Genomic DNA, 19,673 nt, shown 5'->3' with positions numbered 1-19,673 from the left:
TTTTGCGTCAAGATCAATTTCCAATGAGAGCGCGAAAAAGCCATCAAAAGAGGGCAAGATCTCAAGCAGTCAAACTGATAGCTTGATCCCTGAACTCCCCCAACTCTGACGGCTTCAACAATTTCTCAAAGATCCAATCGCCAACATCCTTTCTATCGATCATCCAACCAAGCGCAGGATTGTCCTCAAGTCCATACCTGACCTTCTGCACACCCACACCTTGCCCATCCGACAACAATGTCGGCCGCACAATAGCGAACTCGCCAATGACCTTCTCAGTCTCGGCCTTGTCTTTCTGCTCCCAGACCAATCTCTCCATAATTTCTTTGTCGACGTGGGGGACGGCGAGCATCCAATGATATAGCGGTACATAAGCCAATGGCACATCTCTAGGTCCACGAGTGATGCCAGTAGTGGAGATGACAAGGAGTCTCGGTTTCGTAGCCGCCTTGATCTCGGACAAAGCAGCCATCAGGGTCGCCATTGCTGTACGGCATAGTTCTGGATCATCTAACGTGACGGGCATGATGTGCAGTCTCAATTTTGGAGCTGCGCCGACGCCGAAGACGATAGTATCAACGATGCTTCCGGAAGGCGGTTGTAGAAGTGATTTGACAGCGGACATGTCTTTGGCGTTTCCTTTCGTGACCTCAAGATTGGCGAAGGAGGACTCAGAGACGCCTTTAGCTTTTAGAGAAGAGGTGAGCTTTGAGGGTGTGCGGGCGAGAGCGCGGCAAGTGTATCCTTCATTGAGGGCGGCAATGAGACAGGAGCCTGCACATCCGCCTGTTGCGCCTAGAAAAGCAATACTCTGACTCATTATGATTGTTGCTTTTGTAGTGAGAGAAAGTGAGAGATACGAAACGATAAGTCAACGTGAGGGGAAAGAGTAGACAATATATCTCTATGCGATACTTAAACTTTTGTTCCTTCACGACAAGAGGGGTGTCAGCAATTCAGTTGCCTGATTGGAAGGAAGATTTAGGGATGGTGAGAGCGAAATCTACTCGCGAGATACATGGATGGAAAGGTGGTGCCTGGGGCACTGCCCGAGTGTGGCTTGAAGGATGTCCGTTGGACCCGAGCTTGACCGAACACAACGTCGCAAGTCAAGATGTTCAAGAAGGCAAAGTGCTGGAAGTAGATACTGCGCTGCAGACACAAAAAGAGATAGAGACGCGGATATTCTGATGTACGGCGCAAGGAGAGGAATCGACAGACGACATGGTGGAAGAGCTGCCAAACTCCAGATGAACTCCAGATGACTGGGGAAAGATTTGCCGAGGAACAGCCAGTCGATGGGTGAGACACGAGTCGTGTGGTTAGGGTCACCCCTTGCGTTGAAGCGCCAAAGATTGGTCATTCGGAAGGTTTGAAGAGGGCGTGATAAGCACAGCAGGCTCAATGCTGGCGTGTGTCGAGTATCAGCGGGTATAAACTTCACGATATCACGGGTGTTGCATTGTGCAGGTTGTTTACAAGTGGGTCCAGTCGACAGTAAATAGAGGCGCGGGACGGTTCAACGGCGATAAAGTGAGCGATAAGATAGATAATAAACCCCGCCGCTGTAAGAAACATATGACCTTCTTTCTGTTTACTTTCTTCACCTATTGTTTCACTTATTACTTCAGAGTATATCAATTGACACCATGTCTTTTCTCGAGCTTCCACTAGAGCTTCGTCTCATCATCTATGAATATGCAGCAGTCGAGGGAGCAGCCGTCACAATCGGAGCTTGCGAGCTGACGGGCACTGGTCCCGATCTTGTTCACCGACAATACGGCGACAAACGCGCCCCTTTACCAGGCCTGCCTCCTCTCCACGAACCCGTCATCCTCGAGGGCTATTCATCTCGCCTCCTCTCAATCTCAGACCCCGCCCGCATCGACGTCTCATCAGCACCAAGGCCTCAGGACTATCTCGGCGAGACACACCATTCGACTTTGTCCTCACTCTTCCTGCTCAACCACCAAGTTCATGCCGAACTCAGCACCCACTTCCGCGTCAAGAACAACAGAAAAACAAGCCTCTTCATACAGTTCCCGTTGGGCCTACATGTCTTCAAGACGAAATGTCCGGACTTTTTCCGCCAGGCACGCAGCATACACATCGCGGGCAGCTATCCCAAGTCCGTGACTGCAGAACAACCGCTGCACCTGGAACAACTCGCACATCTCGTATCAGCCACACTAGGCAAGGCGCCACGCTACCCGATCGAAAAGCTTGAAGCACGCATCTACTTCCCAGGCAACGATTCATACCCTCGCGTTTGGGACGACAGCAGTCCCGCTTCCGTCATCTTGCGCAACGTTTGCGGCGGGTTCATCGACATGGAAGTCGCTAGAGGTAGACATGGCACAGGCATTTACGTATCAGTACGACCACACCCAGAACACAAGAGAGTCATATCCACTGTCTGGAGAAGGTTGGTCGAGGGCGACAGTGGCCAGCCAGACTGCGGCGATTGGGCTGTAGACAAGCAGTGGCCGGAGTGGAACACCGAGTTCACTCCCTCTTCACCCTTGCCTTGATTTCTGCCTACTTCCTCTGCACATAATTTTATAAGACGCTGGCGTCTGCACCTCAAGAGGTGTCATAATACATTCTTCCTGCATTCGAATTTTTTTCACCGCGCAAAATTGACAGAAAAGTAGATGCAAAGGGATGGACTCCTCAGTCCCCTACCTGGAAGAGCCATGAATCCTATCGACATGCAGATTGCTTTTGAACCGATCGGATCGTCCCGAAAACCTAGGACTGGCCAGTCGTTAACCTTTGGGGACTGTGCGCATTCCGGCGGCCGATGTCGAGGATAGCATCAGTACCCAGGCAGAACACACAGAACAGGCAGTAGCACTCGGGCTAGCCTCATACGACCTTTGGAGGTCGCTTCTTCCTTCTCGTATCGGTTATTTGCGAGAACTCTTCTCGCAATCTTAAAAACATCCAGAGTTGATGGGAGGTTCAGATGAAGGCTGTGATCGCAGCTTGCAAATCCTTGTGGCCTCGATCAACAAAACGGACAAGCCAAGGCTGGTCTAAAGAGAGGGACAGCGATTCTTGGATTGTTCATCTTGGCCTCGCTGGCACAGACCGTTTGGTTCGTCATCTGCGTGTGTGAGAACGACGCGAGTCATCGGAACTTGCACTGAACAATTCCGGAAGACGACGTATGAGAGCACTCGAATTGCCGCAGATCAATCAAAACCACATGGTTTCTGACCAACAATACGCTTGTAATCACTCCTCCAAGACCAAGTCATACCAAAGCTCTTAGAGCTAACAGCACAATGGCTCACGAAGCGACTACAAAGTCGATGAGAATTTTACCTGGTCACTTGTATTCTGTCTCTCAACCCGTGTCAGAAAAACTGCAACATCTACCAACATGACTTCTCTCAATCTTCAGAGACCAATCAATAAGACCATGACCCCCATCAGGGAGGATATTACTATTCCGGTCTATCCAGACATGCCGGCACCTCTCAAGATGCACTCTGTGCATATCGAGGACAGACCTAATCCAGAGCCCGTCGAAGTCAGACTTCCTCCAACACCTCAGCGCCAGCCATCACCAGAAGGTCAAGTAGTCTGCAAGCTTGCGTTCGATCATCCTGAACAAAGCGACCCTAGCGGTCCAGACTTGACCGAGGCGCCCCTCACCGTCTCGCCCGAGGATAGCTCCACGTCCATCCACCCCGAGGAGTCGGAAACCAAACCTCTGCGCAAAAGTTCTGCCCTGGAGACTCTAGATCAGCTCAAAGCCTTGGAGCAGCAAAAGGGACAGCAGCAGCAGGAGCAAGCCGCCCCTCCTGTCCCAGCCAGAAACCCTCTCAGAAACGCACCCAAGAAGGGCTGGGTGGCAAAGCTCCTGAGCAAGTTGACGTGCATGCACAAGGATGCCGCAAATAAGAGCTCAAAGCCCGCCAAACCTGTCAGGTTGGCCAGATCTCTCTTGTCCAGAAGATCAGGCAGATCGTCGTTCACAAAGAGCGGCGGCAAGAGTACCGGCGGTACTGCTGGCAGTATTGCGACCATGTCAGCAACTACTCCAGGCGGGGCTGCTACTTGTTCGGGCGCTGCTATTTGTGGCACTGGCTGCGGTTGCGGCACTGGATGCGGTTGTTAAATAGAGATAAAGCTCTTTTCTCTGGTTTGTGCGAAAAGCTTGGTGTGGTTGCGCAAATTGACTCATCAAGCGAAAAGGAGGCGAATATATAGACCACGTTTATCTGATCCTTCTCACCTCTTTCCTCGAATATTTCTTCGGCTTTCCCAATCGTGAGGTCCTGCAAGGCGACGAAGACAATATGGATCGGTCTAATAGAGATTACTGTCTCTCACCCCTTTCGTTTGATCACTCACGAGATCATTCGCTAGCATCTCCAGACAGCACACCGAACCAAGCGACCATCGACAGCTACCTTATTCCAGCGTCACAGCAGAACTTGAAATCATCGCAGGACGGGAACTTAGGTACACAGAGCCCTCCACAGAATTATCTGTCACCAACTGCCCCTGTGTATTCTCAACGAGATAAGAGCAGTTCCAGAGGCTCATTTGGCAGCTTCGTGCCGTTCCCTGAGCAGATTACAGATACACCGCTCGGAGACAACGCGTACCCAACAGGTCTGGACAACATTGCGCTTCCACAATCAGAGAAAGATCTGCATACAGCATACGAAAGACAGTGTGCTCAACCGGAGAACGGAAATTACAGAGCACCTTCATTCTACAGCTCCGCTACATATCCCGAGGTCGTCGCAGATGTATCGGTCGAGACCGATGTGTATTCACGTTCAGGGCACGCCAGGACTCTAGGCTCAGAGGAAGATATTCGTGCAACCCGTGATAGGCGCTACTCGCAGTCTGACGAGTATCAAAATGCCGAAGAAGAATGGAAAGGGTTTGACGATGGGCCGCAGAACGCTGCTTTCCCCCCATACCCCCCCAGCCCCTGTTTGAAAGATGCTGTACACTGGTATCCTTCGCCGACCATCACCAGCGTGTACTCTCAGGCCGAGAATATCAACCTTCCACGAAGCGAGAGCGGTTCCATTGTAACGCCAGAGGCTGATGACCCATCGCCGGGCAGCAGTATTGACCCACCTCAGCCACCGCCAGCTAACGACATACACGCTGCACATGACATATGTGATTCGCAACCTGGAATGCTCTCTGTATCCCCGAGTATCTACCCACCCCTCCCCGACAGCCCTGGTCTTTGGGTCAACTACAATTATCATGCCGACTCTTCAACTCCAAATCCAAGATACACGACTCCATCTGCGGAAGTAGACACATCATTACAAATCAAAACATTCTCCACCCAAGTCGATGCCATTCCGGCTCCTCTCCCACCTATCCAGACACCCAAAAAGCGAACTTTGTTCAAAAGGATTATTGAAACACTCTGCTTTTGTCATGGAGAATCAGGAGACTGGACAGCCATAGATTCACCATCGCATCTGCCTCCAGTGCCGATCTCCCCTTCTCCTAGCCATGTAAGACCTGGCAGAGCAGCGAAAGTAGCAGAATCAAGACCGACAAGCCAAGCAGTATACTTGAGACAAATGCCGCAGACCAGACCTTACAGAGCTTCTGGTGAGAGGCTCAGGCAGCGGTTGGTGAATGACTTTGGATACTCTGGCTGGGGAGGTTACGTAGGACCCGTCGCGGTGGAGGCTCCTCATCATACTTCTCCTCAAGAGACCCCAGAAGATTGGCGCAGTACCGAGAACAATCCTGGCAGCGACCAGAATGCAGGTCATGGTCGCCAGACGCCTGCAAGTCATTACAACTATGGTGATCAACAAGACAGACAATGCAACGTAGAAACTCAGGACACGCACAATGATCTTGTGGACCAATGCCAGGATGCCAATCACACTGGAAACGATCACGGCGATATTGGACTTGACTGCGGCGATGGTGTTGGTTACCGTGGAGGAGGTGACTAATATCGCAAGAAGATGCTGGTGAGGAAAAAATGATCGTTCGACGCTTTCTGTAAACACAGGAAACTCGAGCGATGGTGGCGAAAAACAATGATGGCGATGAAGATAGTTAGAAGATTTAGATCACCAAAAATACAAGATCCATCAGTCTTTGCCGTTGACAGTAAGCGCTTTCGCAAGATACGACCATGCACAGAAATAAATCGTGCTCTGCAGCCATGTACTGACCGTCGCTGGAAAAGCAAGGGCGAAATTGGCGCAGTCCTTCCGCGGGACCTTCCGATCCCTGTGTGAAAGAAACCGTTCAATTTCCCACCAAGACCTTGTTTTCTAGCCACTTATGCACCGAAGCATAAATCTCCTCGCAGACCTGCTTTCGTTGCTCGGAGCTATGACCTCGTTTCTTGCGAAAGTCGTCCGTAAAACCATGTCTAACGCCCATTGCAAGAACCCATTTGTAGGTGCCACGCTCCCAACCCTCATCCCAGCCATATTCGGGCACATCTTCGCCAGCAAGCGAGTAGATCATATCCCTCGACTCACGACAAAGCATGTCGTGCTGAGCTCCAATCAAACACACCCATTTGGGAAGTTCTTCTCTGCTGGCATAGCAAGGACTGAGCAGCTTCTCTTTTCGATTTTGACCCGCAGGTACATATGCCCAATCTAGTGCTGGGCCAGCGGTATTGAGTGATTCAGATGGCTTCTCCGTGTACAGACGCTCGGACCATTTAGCATGCGGCGGAGCGCTCCAGTCGACGATTGGAAAGTACGACACTGCAGCTTTGATTCGTCCTTCTAGCTCAGGCAGTTGACAAGCTGTCAATGCCAGTTTACCACCAGCGCTAAACCCACCAATGACCACACGTGACTTGTCGATGTTCAGAGTCTCGTCATCAATGATGGCACGCGCTACCGCTGCAATATCGAGAACTGGAACAGGAAATCGATGTACGGGCGACTTCCTGTAGTTGAGGCTCACCACCACCATACCAGTACGCTGGGACCAGGACTTGCAGAATGAATCGTCGATTGACGCATCACAAGTTGCGAACGCTCCTCCATGGATGTTGATATAAAGAGGTAAGGTATCTTGTGTTCCTCCGAGTCGAGATTTTGGTTCGAAAACACGAACTGGAAGTTTAGGTCTGCAGTCATATGTCTTGATGAATGATGGTTGTGTTTCCGGAGTCGGGTAGAAGAAGCGCAGATAGGCTAGTTGGACGGCGATGGTGATTTTCACAGCCCAGACAAGAAAGAAGTATTGGATTCGAAGACCGAGAGATGCAAGTTCTGCTGGCAATGGAGTTGTATCGCGGACTTTGGTTATCCTTGACAGAAGCGTTTCGGCCTTGTCGTCTAGCTGCATGTCTGCCATCGAGACGAGATTTATCTTGAGGTTTCTGAAGTCAAGGTAGCTTGATAACGGATGCCTGGAGATCAAGAAACTAAATTGTCCTCGTTGCCCTGCTCAAGATCGTTGAATGTGAGAATCCGAATTCGTCCATGGCTTGATAGTGGAGCCTGAATATTGAGGTCCATGCGTACGAATCCTTCGACCAAGGTAAATCGTAATCTCGGCTCAGTCATATCGAGTATATGTTTCCCACCAGAAGTGCGGCCATAAGAGAGCGATTGGCTTGGGATGGGACAAGTTAGTATCAAGCGTGTAGCTGTTGAATTGCACAAAAGTTCCATAGTTAGAGTCGGTCCAGTAAGGAAGTGTCTCACAGTCTATCTTTGTGAACGGCTACCATTCAGGAGAACTCTCGTGCATCTCCACAACTTCAATGTCTCAGAATTGCCGCGTGAGGATGGACAGTGTGACAGAGGAGGGAAACAGGGAAAGCAAGATGCAGGTCAAAGGATCGTCAGCCGAGTTTCAGGCACGAGCCGACCCCGCTTCCCCGACCTCATGACGAATGGAGTCTCGGAGCTCCAGGCTCCCTTGTCTCTACCAAACACCTTGCCAGAGCTGACGACATGGCAAGCAACAACAGAACTGAGCGTACACCATTGCTCAATGGTGACGCCCCAACAGGTGACCGGAGCGAAGCCAGGGAGTCGTTCGGTACGCGTATGAAGCGCTTCTTGCAGCGCAATGGCGTCTACCTCATCATCATTCTCCTGCTCATTCTGGTCCTCGTTCCACTCCTAGTGCAGACCATCCGCGGCAGTGGCAAGAAGCACAAGCATCATGATTCACATGGTGAGAAACCATCCGACCCGCATAGCAACTCCACCGAGCTCTGCACATCAGCTGCATGTGTGCTCGCATCTGCAAACATTCTTCGTAGTCTATCGCCAAGGTACGACATAGTTCTTGTATTGCCATTCTGAGATGCTAACATAAGACCAGTTACGAAATGCTGGACCCTTGTGATGACTTCCGGGCTTATGTCTGTGCTGGCTTCGACGCTGCCCATGAGATCCGAGAGGACCAAGCAGGCGTTGGCAACCTCCAGATCATGAACGAGAACAACCAACTCATCCTGAAGCATATCTTGGAGTCGCCTGCCCCGAAGGACACGTCGCTCTTCTGGACAGCCGCCAACCCGGACCAGGAGATCTTCGACAAGCTGCAGGACGGCTACAATGCTTGTATGAATGAGTCCTTACTCGCTTCAATTGGATCAAAGCCCCTGCTGGATCTGCTCTTGCAACTCGACAAGATCTACCCTACTGAGAAGTCGAAGAAGAACAAGGATGACAACTCTCTCACAAAGGCCATCGAATTCCTGATGAGCATCGGCGTTGGGGGCCCCGTCTCGATCGATGTCGGCGCTGATGACAAGGATCCAGACACTAACGTCATCTCCGTCGGTGCACCATACTCTTTTGGACTTCCCAGCAAGCAGTACTACGAGCGCGCCGAGGTTGTTGACTCATACAAAGAAACCATTGGAAGCGTGCTGGAAGCACTTCTGAAGGAAGCCAAGCCTGATGCGCTCTTATTCATGTCTGACAATCAGGATATGATTGTACTAAGCAAGGATCTCGTGGACAGCCTTGTGGCCCTCGAGAAGTCCATGGCCAATGTCGCACCAGACCCAGAGGATGCTGCAGATGTCACGAAGTACTACAATCCCCGTACTTTGAAAGAGACTGAAGCCTATAACTCGGAAATATCTGTCAAGGAGATTCTTGACACGTTCGCAAGCGGTTACACACCTTCAAAGATCATTGTTGGTTCGCCTGATTATCTCAAGGCACTGGAGAAGATTCTCAAGTCCTCCTCGCGAAAGACCATCAAGACATACCTGGTGTGGAAGGTGGTTCAATCATGGGCCGGAGCTGTAGAAGATCCAGCCGTACAACCGCTGTTGCGATTCAGAAACAAGCTCCGAGGCCAAGCTCCGGACGTGAAGCAGGAGCGCTGGAGAACCTGTGTGAGTAGTGTTGGCAACGATCTTGGTAAGTCACATCTCACCACATAATGCTTCATGGCACTAATTCAGAACAGAATGGATCATGAGTCGCTTCTTCGTAGAGAGGGCTTTCTCCAAAGAAGCAAAAGACCTCGGCGACCAGATCATTCTTGACATCAAGGATGAATTCTCTATAAAGCTCAATGAATCAGAGTGGATGACCGAAAGCGTGCGCCAGCTGGCTATCGAAAAGGTTCATCTCATTCGCCAGAAGATCGGATACCCAACTCAAAGTCCTGATATCACCAACGCAGGAGAGTTGCAAGAGTACTACAGCAATGTCAGTATCTCGGCGACAACCTTCTTCGAGAACAAGCTGTCAGTCGTCAGACAGGATGTGCGTGAATCTTGGGCACAAGTTGGTAAACCTGTTGACAAGGACGAATGGGGTATGAGCGCACAGACCGTCAATGCCTATTACAACCCTCCTGGTAACGAGATTGTGTTCCCGGCTGGTATCATGCAAGCTCCTGTCTTCTATGATCCCTCTATTCCCAAGTATCTCTCATACGGAGCCTTTGGAGCTGTGGCTGGTCACGAATTGTCGCACGCTTTCGACTCTTCCGGCAGAAACTACGATCAGAACGGCAATTACACTGACTGGTGGGACAATTCTACAATCCAGGCTTTCAAGACCAAAACAGACTGCTTTGTGGAGCAATACCACAACTACACTGTTCCTACCAAAAATGGACCTCTGCCAATCAACGGCAAGCTTACTTTGGGAGAGAACATCGCTGATGCTGGTGGCCTTACTGCGGCGTATCAATCTTGGAAGCGTCGCGATGATGAGAAAGCAGACTTGATGCTTCCCGGCTTAGACCACTTCACCAAGGAGCAGATCTTCTTCCTCGCATACGGACAGACGTGGTGTGGCAAGATGAGGTATGTTGACCACGTTTATTCCACTTAGCAGCACTAATTGCCATTCAGAGAGGAGCAAGTCGTGCAAAGAATCTACACGGACCCTCACAGTCCTGACATTTTCAGAATTAAGGTATACCTCCCCCCAGATATACGTCAAGATAGTGGTGCTAACGACATGCAGGGTACAACGGCCAACTCGCGCGAATTCAGAGAAGCTTTTAGCTGCCCTGTCAAGGAGCCCACTTGTGAATTGTGGTAGGCATGGTATGCAAGCATGGTCTTACAAGCGAGCATGTATCTTTAGCTTTGTTTTGAGATAGCATATGTGTGTAGTAAAGAATGCATTGGGGGTAACATGAGAAGATTCACATATTGCCAATATCCGTAGTCGCTTCAAAGCCAGTGCAACTGTTTGGCCAGCGGTCGGCAGGAGCAGGAGAATATCCGTTGGTCTCAGAGTTGCGCGCCGTGCTCTGAAATGTTTCCCGAGTTGACTCGTTCACGGAGGCAGCTACCGCCTTTCTTCGGTCAGGTCGCGTCATTCTATCTGTTCGCCAACAAACCAGTGCCAAAACGGAGAGTATCTGAATGAGAGTATCAAGGACAGTACGAAGTTCTCCACCACATCACAATTGGAAGTCGACCACGCCTCGGCGCCACCATATCGAACGATGACGAACTCGAGTTCTACGTGACACTATCTCCGCAGACCGGCGCACGCAATGAGTTCAGCATGTCCTAGTCAGATTGACGCGACCGCTCTCAGTAACGAGTCTGGACCTATGAAAAGAGATGGAATCCTAAGCATATTGCGCCATGCGCTGCGGCTAAAAGCTGCGCTGCGTATCACAACACACCCAAGCGATAGAGCCTAGGACTCCGGACATGACTTGGGCTGTCAAAAGTTCTAAGAGGAAGCGCATTAAGGCTAGCCCGGACTGTGAGAGGCAGATCACATCAGGGTAGATAACCCGACATCCAAGGGACAAGGCGATGCCTGCCCAACCATACGGCAGCCACGTTGATCGCCCTGTTGCTAGAGTCAGTTGTCGCATGCACACTGCCGTGTTCGATGGAGTCTGTTTCCTCTTGGCTATATCGGAAGGCAGGCGCAGAGGGTGAAGCCTGCCTCTTGGTATGGTCGACCTGAAAGCCGAGCCAAGCACGCCATTTCGCGTCTTGCTTGCCCTTTTTCAACCTCCTTTCTCCATTGGACAATACCAGTTTACCACTTTTCCTATCTCCACCATTCCATTGCCGTTCATCTGTTCAGCCCGAGCTGTCGCCATATTCGAACGTGACATTATCTTGCATATTGGCTCAACCGTCTGAGATGCCGAGCACATTTGCGCCACGCTGCAATGGCGAATAGGGCTCCTAAAAGCACGAAATCGCAGCACATGGTTTCTGAAGACTTGAAATAGCCCTGCGAGGCTCTCTGTAAGTACGATTGTGCATTCAATCCAATCTCATTCCTTCTTTCCACCATGGCCTCCAAACAAGAGTTTGAGGTTACAGCCGACAGCAAGACCCCGTCGGAAGTTGACGAGGCATCCGACAGAAGCTCCATTGATGCCAGAAATCCTTTCAAGGATCCAAAGGTCGCCGAGTATTATCGCAACCTGTACGAGGAAGCGGAATACGAGTCTCGAGAGGCCTTTGACCCAGAAATTGAATGGACAGCAGCAGAAGAAAAAGGTCTTGTGAGACGTCTAGACTGGCATGTCTGCCTTTGGGCATGTGTCATGTTCTTTGCTCTGCAGCTTGACCGCGGAAACATCTCACAAGCTCTGTCGGACAACATGCTCGACGACCTTGGCTTGACTACTAATGAGTACAACTATGGTTTGTGAATATCTTCCTTCTCCATCTGGCAAACTAAATCTGACAACTTCCAGGCCAGACTTTGTTCAAATTGTCGTTCATGGCAGCTGAAGTCCCATCGCAGCTTGTTTCTAAGAAGCTGGGACCGGACCGATGGATCCCCATTCAAATGATGCTTTGGTCAATCGTTGCTGCTGCCCAAGCTGGTCTCAACGGCCGCTCTAGCTTTTACGTTTGCCGATGCCTCATTGGTGTTCTCGAGGGTGGTTTTATCCCAGACCTCGTGTTGTGGCTTTCGTACTTCTACACCAGTACTGAACTGCCTATCAGATTGAGTTTCTTCTGGACAGCCTTGAACTTGACCACTATCGTCGCATCGCTTCTAGCGTTTGGAATCTTCCATCTCGACAACGCTCATGGTCTTGCAGGCTGGAGATGGCTTTTCTTGATTGAGGTTTGTTATTCTCTATGCTTGCAGTTATATTTGCTAACAAAAATCCTAGGGACTGATGACCTTTGCCATCGGTGTCGCTTCCGTCTTCCTCATGCCCGCTTCAGCCGTGCAGACCAAGACTTGGTTCCGTCCTAAGGGCTGGTTCACGGACCGTGAAGTTAAGATCGTCGTCAATCGCGTCTTGAGAGATGACCCGTCTAAAGGCGACATGCACAACAGACAAGCAATCACAATCAGACGTCTATGGCAATCTCTATCCGACTACGATTTGTGGCCTGTAAGATTGCGAATTCTGTCTAATCCGTGCACTGCTGATACATCAAACAGATCTATGCGCTCGGCCTTGTTGTCTTCATTCCTGCCACTCCAATTACCAACTATCTCACCTTGACGCTCCGACAACTCGGCTTCAGCACGTTCAACACCAACCTCCTCACAATTGTACCCAATGCCGTCACCATCATCACCTTGCTCGGTATCACCTGGCTCAGCGAGAAAGTCAAAGAGCGCTCTTTTATCGCCGCTATACAAAACATTTGGATGTTACCTTGCTTGATTGCACTGCGCTGGTGGCCTGGCTCAGGCACGGATCCGTGGGGTACCTATGCGCTATTGGTGGTCCTCCTCGGCTACCCTTACTGCCACGCTATCCTCGTCGCCTGGACATCGCGCAATGCCGGTTCAGTACGCACGCGCACAATCTCTGCCGCTGTATACAACATGTCAGTGCAGGCCGGAGGTGTGATAGGCAGTAACGTCTATCGCCAGGACGATAAGCCACTATATCATCGTGGCAATATGCAGCTGGTTGCTGTAAACTGTTTGGCCATTGCACTGTACGCACTGGCTAAAACATACTATATCTTCAGGAACAAGCAGAGGGAGAAGAAGTGGAGTGCTATGACTCAGGAGCAGAGGAACGATTATGTTTCCAACACTACTGATCAGGGTAACAAGAGACTGGACTTCCGCTTCGCTCATTAGAGGAAGCACGGGCGAATAACCTAGAGCTATTCTGTTGACTGTTGTTGAGTAGCACCATCATTAAATCATTTTCGTCAGTGGGGGTAGAAAGCTATACATGCAGTTCAAATGATGTTTGATGATAGGGTACGCAATCCGCTGCTAGAATGTAACATCTCGCGTCTCTACGACTCCTATCATACAAACCTCTCTGCTGTCCTGTATCTTGATGACGTAACAACGGTAACAGAAGCATATCACTGCAGGAGAGTACAGTAGTTACAACAGCCCGTAAGTACAAACATTAGCGAGAATCAAATCTTGAACAGACGATATCCAGTATGTCTTGTCGATAAGCCAGTTTTCCAAAAACACAAGATGCAATTTCGTTACGACATCAAATCTAAACCACCGAACTTATTAACATGAACGAGAATTAATATGTACAAAAAGTCACCCTCAGGGCGGGTGTTTTCAATCTTTCCAGCAGATTTCCAAGGGCGATATTGATGTTGAGTCCACTTAGGCGTTGACTTCAGGTTGGTCCTCGCCGCCCTCGACAGCTGCTCCACCAGCAGTACCAACAGCAGTGAACGCGACGTCCGTCAATTGACCAAGACCTTCGATGAGGCCATTGCCCTTTCCATCGCTGAAGGGTGCGACGAGAGCGCGTTTAGCGTTGACTTCAGGTTGGTCTTCACCGCCCTCGACAGCTGCTTCACCGGCAGTACCAACAGCAGTGAACGCGACGTCCGTCAATTGACCAAGACCTTCGATGAGGCCATTNTGGCGAAGGCTTGAGCGAAACGCATGGTTGCGAGATAGGGGGCTGATTTTGGTAATTGGCGTGGTATGAAGATGAACCTGATGAGTTCCTATCGAGATGCGGGCTTGGAAAATGTGCGAGGTAGATTGGTAGCAAAGGTAAGAAGAATTGTTCCATTCTGCCCCGGGGTCACTAGAGATCAAATATGTTCACTTACAACCGACGATCTCGCTGGTCATCGAGCAACTCAAGTTCGAAGAGATGCAGGTTGAGGTCAAGCATATTATCCAATACCCCAAACCGGGAATCGCATCTTTCTCCTTTCGACTTTTGAAAGCCAGCCATTGGCCAAAGGTCCCTCTTTCCAGACGATCTTTCTGAGCTTTGTTATGGTCCATTCCGATTGTGGTCATGATCTGGAGAGATCTGTGCTGTGATCGACTCGATATGCCGCGTGCGGCTCAACAGTCCAACATGCAACTGCAAAAGACGTCGATGGCTCCGATGGACTTGCCTCAAAAGAGTTAAGAGTGGTGGATTAAGGTGATCGGAGTGGGAGGCCGCGGAGGACGCACCTAGGTAGGCTGGGGAAATGCAGTTGTATGACATCATGTTTATGTATAAAGCGACGATCGGTATAAGCTGAAGTTCGACTTGTATAAATAGGTAGTTTGCTCTTCGAGTGCCCAGCTTTTCGATGAGCAAATCAGTGACGATGTTCAGTTGGTTCGAAGCGCACAAAAGACCACAACAAACGGTTGTTCCAAGAGTCTGATTGCTTCTTAAAAAAAAAAAAAAAACCGAGGGAGACATCAAAGAAAACTTGCTCGCAAGCGTTCAGTGTAGGAAATCTGGTCTCGATGAAGTATACGGGTATATTGAATGATTAAAATAATACGGAGATTTGGTAGAACATCGAAGCTGTACATAGGAAATTCCCACCACCATGATTGCTTTGGTGAAAGTGCCTCTGCAATCATATCATGATCGTAGCTGTTCCGTCCGAATCAAGGTGGAAAGGCTCATGCTTGCGTATGTGTATGTGTCGACTTAGTTGACAACGTCGCCAGTAGCTTGGGAGACGGTAGCCTCAGTGTTGTTGACAGTAGAGTCGAGGCCGTCGCCGAGGATAGAGGAGCGCTTGACCACAGTTCCGAGAATGTTACTCACACCGGCAGCGACATCGCCTTGGGTGACCTCTCCAACGACGCCCTCGACCGTGCCAGTAACACCGCCGACAACGGGATTACCGACAACTGCGTCGAGAAGAGGAGAACGCTTCACGTTCTCGACGTGCTGACCCAAACCATTGACAGTTGTTCCAGCACCACCAAGAGTAGAACCAACCCCACCAACGATACCGCCCACACCGCCAACGACAGATCCCACGCCGTCAACGGTCACGCCAGTCGAAGTGACAATAGGGTGAACACCGTCAAGAACACCGGAGCGCTTAAGGACGTTTTCTCCAGCAGCATTCTGGCCAACAGTGTTAACTGTGGAACCAACACCTCCAACTGTGGTTCCTACACCACCGACAATGCCGCCAACTCCATCAACCACGGTGCCGACACCATCAATAGTAGTACCAGAAGAGGTGATAACCGGGTGGACGCCAGATCCGACGTTACCAAGAACGCTTCCAGTCGAACCGATAGGCAGAGCGGCGACCAGGGAAGCGGACAGACCGGCGATGGCGAAAGCTTGAGTGAAACGCATGGTGATTGATGGTTGTAAGGATTCGAGTGGACAGATCCGGGAGATATGGATGTAAGATCGTGAAAGAAGGGTTGTAAAGAGTGAGAGTCTTGTGGAAAAAGACTTGTAAAGAGTGAGAGTCTTGTAAAAGAATGTCAGAGTGGTAAAGAGTGGAAGGACTTGATGAGCAAGATGAGTTGCTGATGTCCGACCTCCTCACACGTTATATATCTATCTCGACATGGCGATCTTTCGTGGTTGCTCAAGCTCCCCTGAGCATTTGACTCTTCGTGATTTCGATAGACCAGCTCCCTGGTCCGTGAGAAAGACAAGTCTATGTCTGATGCGGTGAATGTACTGCAAGACGAGTCATTGGTTAAGGAGGGTGGACGTGAGGTGCTCTGCTGCTAGAGTCGCCCATTGGCTACAAGGCTTCCATCCAGATGACCGTGTCAGGCACGAGTGAGTATTGACTGCTGATCCTGATTTGTGTATAGGTAGTAAGTTGTTTGATGTAGATCAACAAAGCTTGGTCTTCCCCACGAGCGGTTGTTGGCAGCCGGTGGAATGCTCGAGGTTCAGAAGTTGATGTTATTGAGATGTCAACCGAAGTCAACTGAAGCTAGTTTTGTAGGTGGGGCAGCCTCGCTCCTTCCACCGGGAGATGTCCCTGAGCATTGACGGCCCGTCACGTGCACAGTGTGATCCATCACTAAATAGGGGCCGCAAAAAGCCCGCCTCTAAGCTCTGCATTGCTGTTCGGATCTGGATGTTTCGATTTCTGGTCTTGTTCCGTACTTCGCGTCGTGACAATGAGAAAGGCAGAGAAAGAGACAAATCGAGTCGTAGAAGCGAAAACCAGGGCCCCGAGAAGAGTTGGCATCACACACACGAAAACATCCATGATTCTGGGGATGCTGACATTCATTTCCGGCCAGACGGAGATCACTCGTTAGATCCGGACGAAAGCATCCCCATGTGGACTCAGGGACTAAAAACGTGAGGCAGACCGGCGGGCACTCCGCCAGACCATAGACACTAGAAGAAAGCACTGAGATATCCTTTCAACCAGCAAACAGATCGTTGTTATACGTCCCATGGAACTGTTGTCTGCTCAAGGCTTATCGCTCAAGTAGCCGCGTGCGGTCCGAAGGGTCTTCATTGCATAGCTTGAGACAATGTATTGATCGACAGCAGTAGTACAGATAGTACCTGTAGCAAAGTGACACAAACTCGGAGCAGAGCAACAGATAGATAGTCTCGTGTTGATATGCCTGTGTTTCTCAAAAAAAGTAATTTTAGTGAGAATGAAATCACCAAGCTGTCTAATCGCAAAATCCAAGGTGAAGTGCAGCCATCCTTCAAAGGCATTGTCCAAGAAGAAAAAAACACATCCTAATACAATGGTATATACATCTAACCCTCTATCTATCAAATCGAATGTTTTGTACGGCTCATGGCCAGCGTCTTGACACGACCCTGCAATCTTGGTCCGGTCGATCACCCGGCGGCTGGGTCCGGGTGAGTAAAATATCCACAGAGTATTTTCCAAGAATATCAGCTTGGAATGGCACTGAGGATTTGTATCTACTCCATGGACTGAATGTCCTTGGCGACCTTGAATGATGCATCAGTCTTGGCCTTGATGTCCTCGACAGTAACGCCCTCAGCCAGCTCGGTAAGGGTAAGACCGCCATCCTTGAGGTCCACCTGGAAGACACAGAGGTCGGTGATGATGGTGCTGACGACGCGAGCTCCGGTAAGAGGAAGGGAGCATTCTTGCACGACCTTTGACTTGCCGTACTTGTCGACGTGGTCAGTCAAGCAGACAATCTTAGTCTGTTCGGGGTTGGAGACAAGGTCCATAGCACCACCCATTCCCTTGACGACCTTGCCGGGGATCATATAGTTAGCAAGATCACCGTTAGCGCTAACCTCGAGGGCACCGAGAATGGACACATCGACGTGACCACCACGAATCATGGCGAAAGACTCGGCAGAGTCGAAAGTGGAACCACCAGGGACCATGGTGACGGTCTCCTTTCCGGCATTGATAAGATCGGCATCGACCTCGTCCTCAGTAGGGTAAGGGCCAAGACCGAGGAGACCGTTCTCGGACTGGATCCAGACCTTGGTCTCGGCGTTCAAGAATGATGGAGCCAATGTAGGCATACCAACTCCCAAGTTGACGTACATGCCGTTCTTGAGCTCCTTAGAAGCACGCTTGGCAATTCTTTCTCTTCTGATCATAGCAGGAGACTTTTCCTTGGGGGCCTCAGTTGTCTTCTCCTCCGCGGAACGAGTCATTCTAGACTCAATGCCCTTCTCTGCTGTGGCAGGGACAATACGGTCGATGTAAATTCCAGGAAGGTGGACATCATCAGGGTGAATGGAGCCAACGGGAACAATTTCCTCAGCCTCAACGATAGAGATGGCAGCAGCCTTGGCGACCAGAACACCAAATGCCTTGGTGGTGTAGCTGTTCTCTGTCAGAAACTGATACTTGCAGCGTTGTTGCCTCAGAGATACTCACCGGAAGCGGCAGTTTCCAGCCTCGTCGACCTTCCATGCTCTCAAAACACCGACGTCACCCTTGATGGCGCGCTCCATGTTGTAGGTCTTTCCGTCGAAGACGCGAGTTTCGCGGGGAGTACCAGCCTCGACCACGACAGTCTCAGTAGAGCCCTCGACAGGAGGTCCGACTCTCACAGGAATACCGCCAGTCATGACGGCAGTGTTGACACCAGTAGGGGTGTAGAAAGCAGGGACACCTGCACCACCAGCTCTAATTCTCTCCGCAAGAGTTCCTTGAGGACAAAGCTCGATGCCGATCTCTCCAGAAAGATACTTCTTCTCGAGCACCTTGTTGTTACCAAGATATGAAATGATCAACTTTGTGATTTGGCCAGACTTGACCAAAGAAGCAAGACCGCCATCTCCAGCACCAGCGTTGTTAGACACAGCGGTCAGGTTGGTGACTTCATTTCCTCTTTTCGCAAGTGCCTGAATAATAGTTTCTACAAAGAATCATTAGGATGACGTTGTGGTTTTGTTGGTATAGGGAGCTCACCTGCAACGCCGCAAAGACCGAAGCCGGAACTCAAAATTGTAGAGCCGCTCTTGATATCTGCAACCGCGTCCTCGGCGTTCTTGTATACCTTGCCTTGGCCGATGATTTGTGTGGGAGCCTGATCATTAGCAGTAATAGGCTGCTTTCTCTTGGGACCGGCAGCAGAGCTTCCTGCACGCCATCCCATGACAGAAGTAGGCCCATTAACGCGGTTGAGGCACGCAGTACGCGGCACGCGGGATCCAATCCTCAGCACGACATTGATGCGCGCACTAGCTGCCAATGATGAGACTGATCGAGAGAGAGAAGCCATGCTGTATGTGATTGAGCAAGGATGTTGTTAAGGAGGAAGTCCGGTTATGTGGCAATGAGATGAAGCAATTAAATGTGCTTTGACAATGACTCCGGCTTTCGTACAGCGGGTGAATGGAAGAAAAACCGATGGAATAAATAATAATTATGCATACCCTCGGACTACGCTGTATGACGTTGGGTGGAAACGCTCTCCGCGGTGAACATTCGGACTTTTCTCTGGCTATATAACATCAACTATGTGTCCTACATCTATAGCGAGACTTTGGACAGTCAAACCACTTCCTCTAAAGTCCAGACTCGTATGGAGTTGACGACAATTCCATTTTCTTTG

At 50.3% G+C, this 19,673-nt stretch overlaps 11 protein-coding genes across 11 annotated transcripts; 5 read left to right on the top strand and 6 right to left on the bottom strand.

Annotated features, from left to right (window-relative positions):
- Positions 1-61: 61 nt before the first annotated feature.
- On the bottom strand, positions 62-820 carry M438DRAFT_339735 (uncharacterized protein; the record flags this gene model as incomplete). The annotated part of the gene is made up of 1 exon (XM_029904251.1): positions 62-820. One exon carries the CDS (start codon positions 818-820, stop codon positions 62-64), a length of 759 nt encoding a protein of 252 aa, XP_029755721.1.
- A 92-nt stretch (positions 821-912) lies between these two features.
- On the bottom strand, positions 913-1,564 carry M438DRAFT_146010 (uncharacterized protein). Its single transcript, XM_029898937.1, has one exon. It carries the CDS (start codon positions 1,361-1,363, stop codon positions 1,004-1,006), a length of 360 nt encoding a protein of 119 aa, XP_029755720.1. The 5' UTR covers positions 1,364-1,564; the 3' UTR covers positions 913-1,003.
- Positions 1,565-1,649: 85 nt separating this feature from the next.
- M438DRAFT_283610 (uncharacterized protein) lies at positions 1,650-2,531 on the top strand (the record flags this gene model as incomplete). The annotated part of the gene is made up of 1 exon (XM_029901401.1): positions 1,650-2,531. One exon carries the CDS (start codon positions 1,650-1,652, stop codon positions 2,529-2,531), a length of 882 nt encoding a protein of 293 aa, XP_029755719.1.
- A 429-nt stretch (positions 2,532-2,960) lies between these two features.
- Positions 2,961-4,220, top strand: M438DRAFT_145988 (uncharacterized protein). The gene has a single exon (XM_029898935.1). The coding sequence runs from the start codon at positions 3,389-3,391 to the stop codon at positions 4,127-4,129; it is 741 nt and encodes a 246-aa protein (XP_029755718.1). The 5' UTR covers positions 2,961-3,388; the 3' UTR covers positions 4,130-4,220.
- On the top strand, positions 4,221-6,111 carry M438DRAFT_145989 (uncharacterized protein). Its single transcript, XM_029898936.1, has one exon. It carries the CDS (start codon positions 4,311-4,313, stop codon positions 5,958-5,960), a length of 1,650 nt encoding a protein of 549 aa, XP_029755717.1. The 5' UTR covers positions 4,221-4,310; the 3' UTR covers positions 5,961-6,111.
- Positions 6,112-6,261: 150 nt separating this feature from the next.
- Positions 6,262-7,942, bottom strand: M438DRAFT_378166 (alpha/beta-hydrolase; the record flags this gene model as incomplete). Its single annotated transcript, XM_029908786.1, has 2 exons — positions 6,262-7,320; positions 7,928-7,942. The coding sequence occupies 2 exons, from the start codon at positions 7,940-7,942 to the stop codon at positions 6,262-6,264; spliced, it is 1,074 nt and encodes a 357-aa protein (XP_029755716.1).
- Positions 7,923-10,615, top strand: M438DRAFT_369417 (endothelin-converting enzyme). The gene is made up of 5 exons (XM_029908107.1): positions 7,923-8,266; positions 8,317-9,371; positions 9,421-10,270; positions 10,319-10,382; positions 10,434-10,615. Exons 1-5 carry the CDS (start codon positions 7,941-7,943, stop codon positions 10,509-10,511), a joined length of 2,373 nt encoding a protein of 790 aa, XP_029755715.1. The 5' UTR covers positions 7,923-7,940; the 3' UTR covers positions 10,512-10,615.
- A 1,124-nt stretch (positions 10,616-11,739) lies between these two features.
- On the top strand, positions 11,740-13,514 carry M438DRAFT_283496 (putative pantothenate transporter; the record flags this gene model as incomplete). The annotated part of the gene is made up of 4 exons (XM_029901394.1): positions 11,740-12,097; positions 12,151-12,530; positions 12,580-12,807; positions 12,858-13,514. 4 exons carry the CDS (start codon positions 11,740-11,742, stop codon positions 13,512-13,514), a joined length of 1,623 nt encoding a protein of 540 aa, XP_029755714.1.
- A 358-nt stretch (positions 13,515-13,872) lies between these two features.
- M438DRAFT_387749 (uncharacterized protein) lies at positions 13,873-14,672 on the bottom strand (the record flags this gene model as incomplete). Its single annotated transcript, XM_029909004.1, has 2 exons — positions 13,873-14,383; positions 14,477-14,672. The coding sequence occupies 2 exons, from the start codon at positions 14,670-14,672 to the stop codon at positions 14,016-14,018; spliced, it is 564 nt and encodes a 187-aa protein (XP_029755713.1). The 3' UTR covers positions 13,873-14,015.
- Positions 14,673-15,309: 637 nt separating this feature from the next.
- Positions 15,310-15,978, bottom strand: M438DRAFT_378163 (uncharacterized protein; the record flags this gene model as incomplete). The annotated part of the gene is made up of 1 exon (XM_029908785.1): positions 15,310-15,978. The coding sequence occupies one exon, from the start codon at positions 15,976-15,978 to the stop codon at positions 15,310-15,312; it is 669 nt and encodes a 222-aa protein (XP_029755712.1).
- Positions 15,979-17,544: 1,566 nt separating this feature from the next.
- Positions 17,545-19,214, bottom strand: M438DRAFT_283478 (succinyl-CoA:3-ketoacid-coenzyme A transferas-like protein; the record flags this gene model as incomplete). The annotated part of the gene is made up of 3 exons (XM_029901391.1): positions 17,545-18,436; positions 18,491-18,974; positions 19,028-19,214. The coding sequence occupies 3 exons, from the start codon at positions 19,212-19,214 to the stop codon at positions 17,545-17,547; spliced, it is 1,563 nt and encodes a 520-aa protein (XP_029755711.1).
- Positions 19,215-19,673: the final 459 nt, after the last annotated feature.

The sequence above is a fragment of the Aureobasidium pullulans genome (genome assembly GCF_000721785.1).
Source record: "Aureobasidium pullulans EXF-150 unplaced genomic scaffold scaffold_32, whole genome shotgun sequence".
Taxonomy (NCBI): Eukaryota; Fungi; Ascomycota; class Dothideomycetes; order Dothideales; family Saccotheciaceae; genus Aureobasidium; species Aureobasidium pullulans.
The sequence above is the reverse complement of the archived record's forward strand: the minus strand, read 5'-3'. Positions and strand labels throughout refer to the sequence as shown.

Coding starts and splice junctions, on each gene's coding strand:
- M438DRAFT_146010 (XM_029898937.1), bottom strand. CDS start 1,363: ATGACCAATCTTTGGCGCTTCAACGCAAGGGGTGACCCTAACCACACG.
- M438DRAFT_369417 (XM_029908107.1), top strand. CDS start 7,941: ATGGCAAGCAACAACAGAACTGAGCGTACACCATTGCTCAATGGTGAC. Junction 10,271..10,318: donor ACGTGGTGTGGCAAGATGAG/GTATGTTGACCA, acceptor ATTGCCATTCAG/AGAGGAGCAAGTCGTGCAAA. Junction 10,383..10,433: donor CTGACATTTTCAGAATTAAG/GTATACCTCCCC, acceptor AACGACATGCAG/GGTACAACGGCCAACTCGCG.
- M438DRAFT_145988 (XM_029898935.1), top strand. CDS start 3,389: ATGACTTCTCTCAATCTTCAGAGACCAATCAATAAGACCATGACCCCC.
- M438DRAFT_145989 (XM_029898936.1), top strand. CDS start 4,311: ATGGATCGGTCTAATAGAGATTACTGTCTCTCACCCCTTTCGTTTGAT.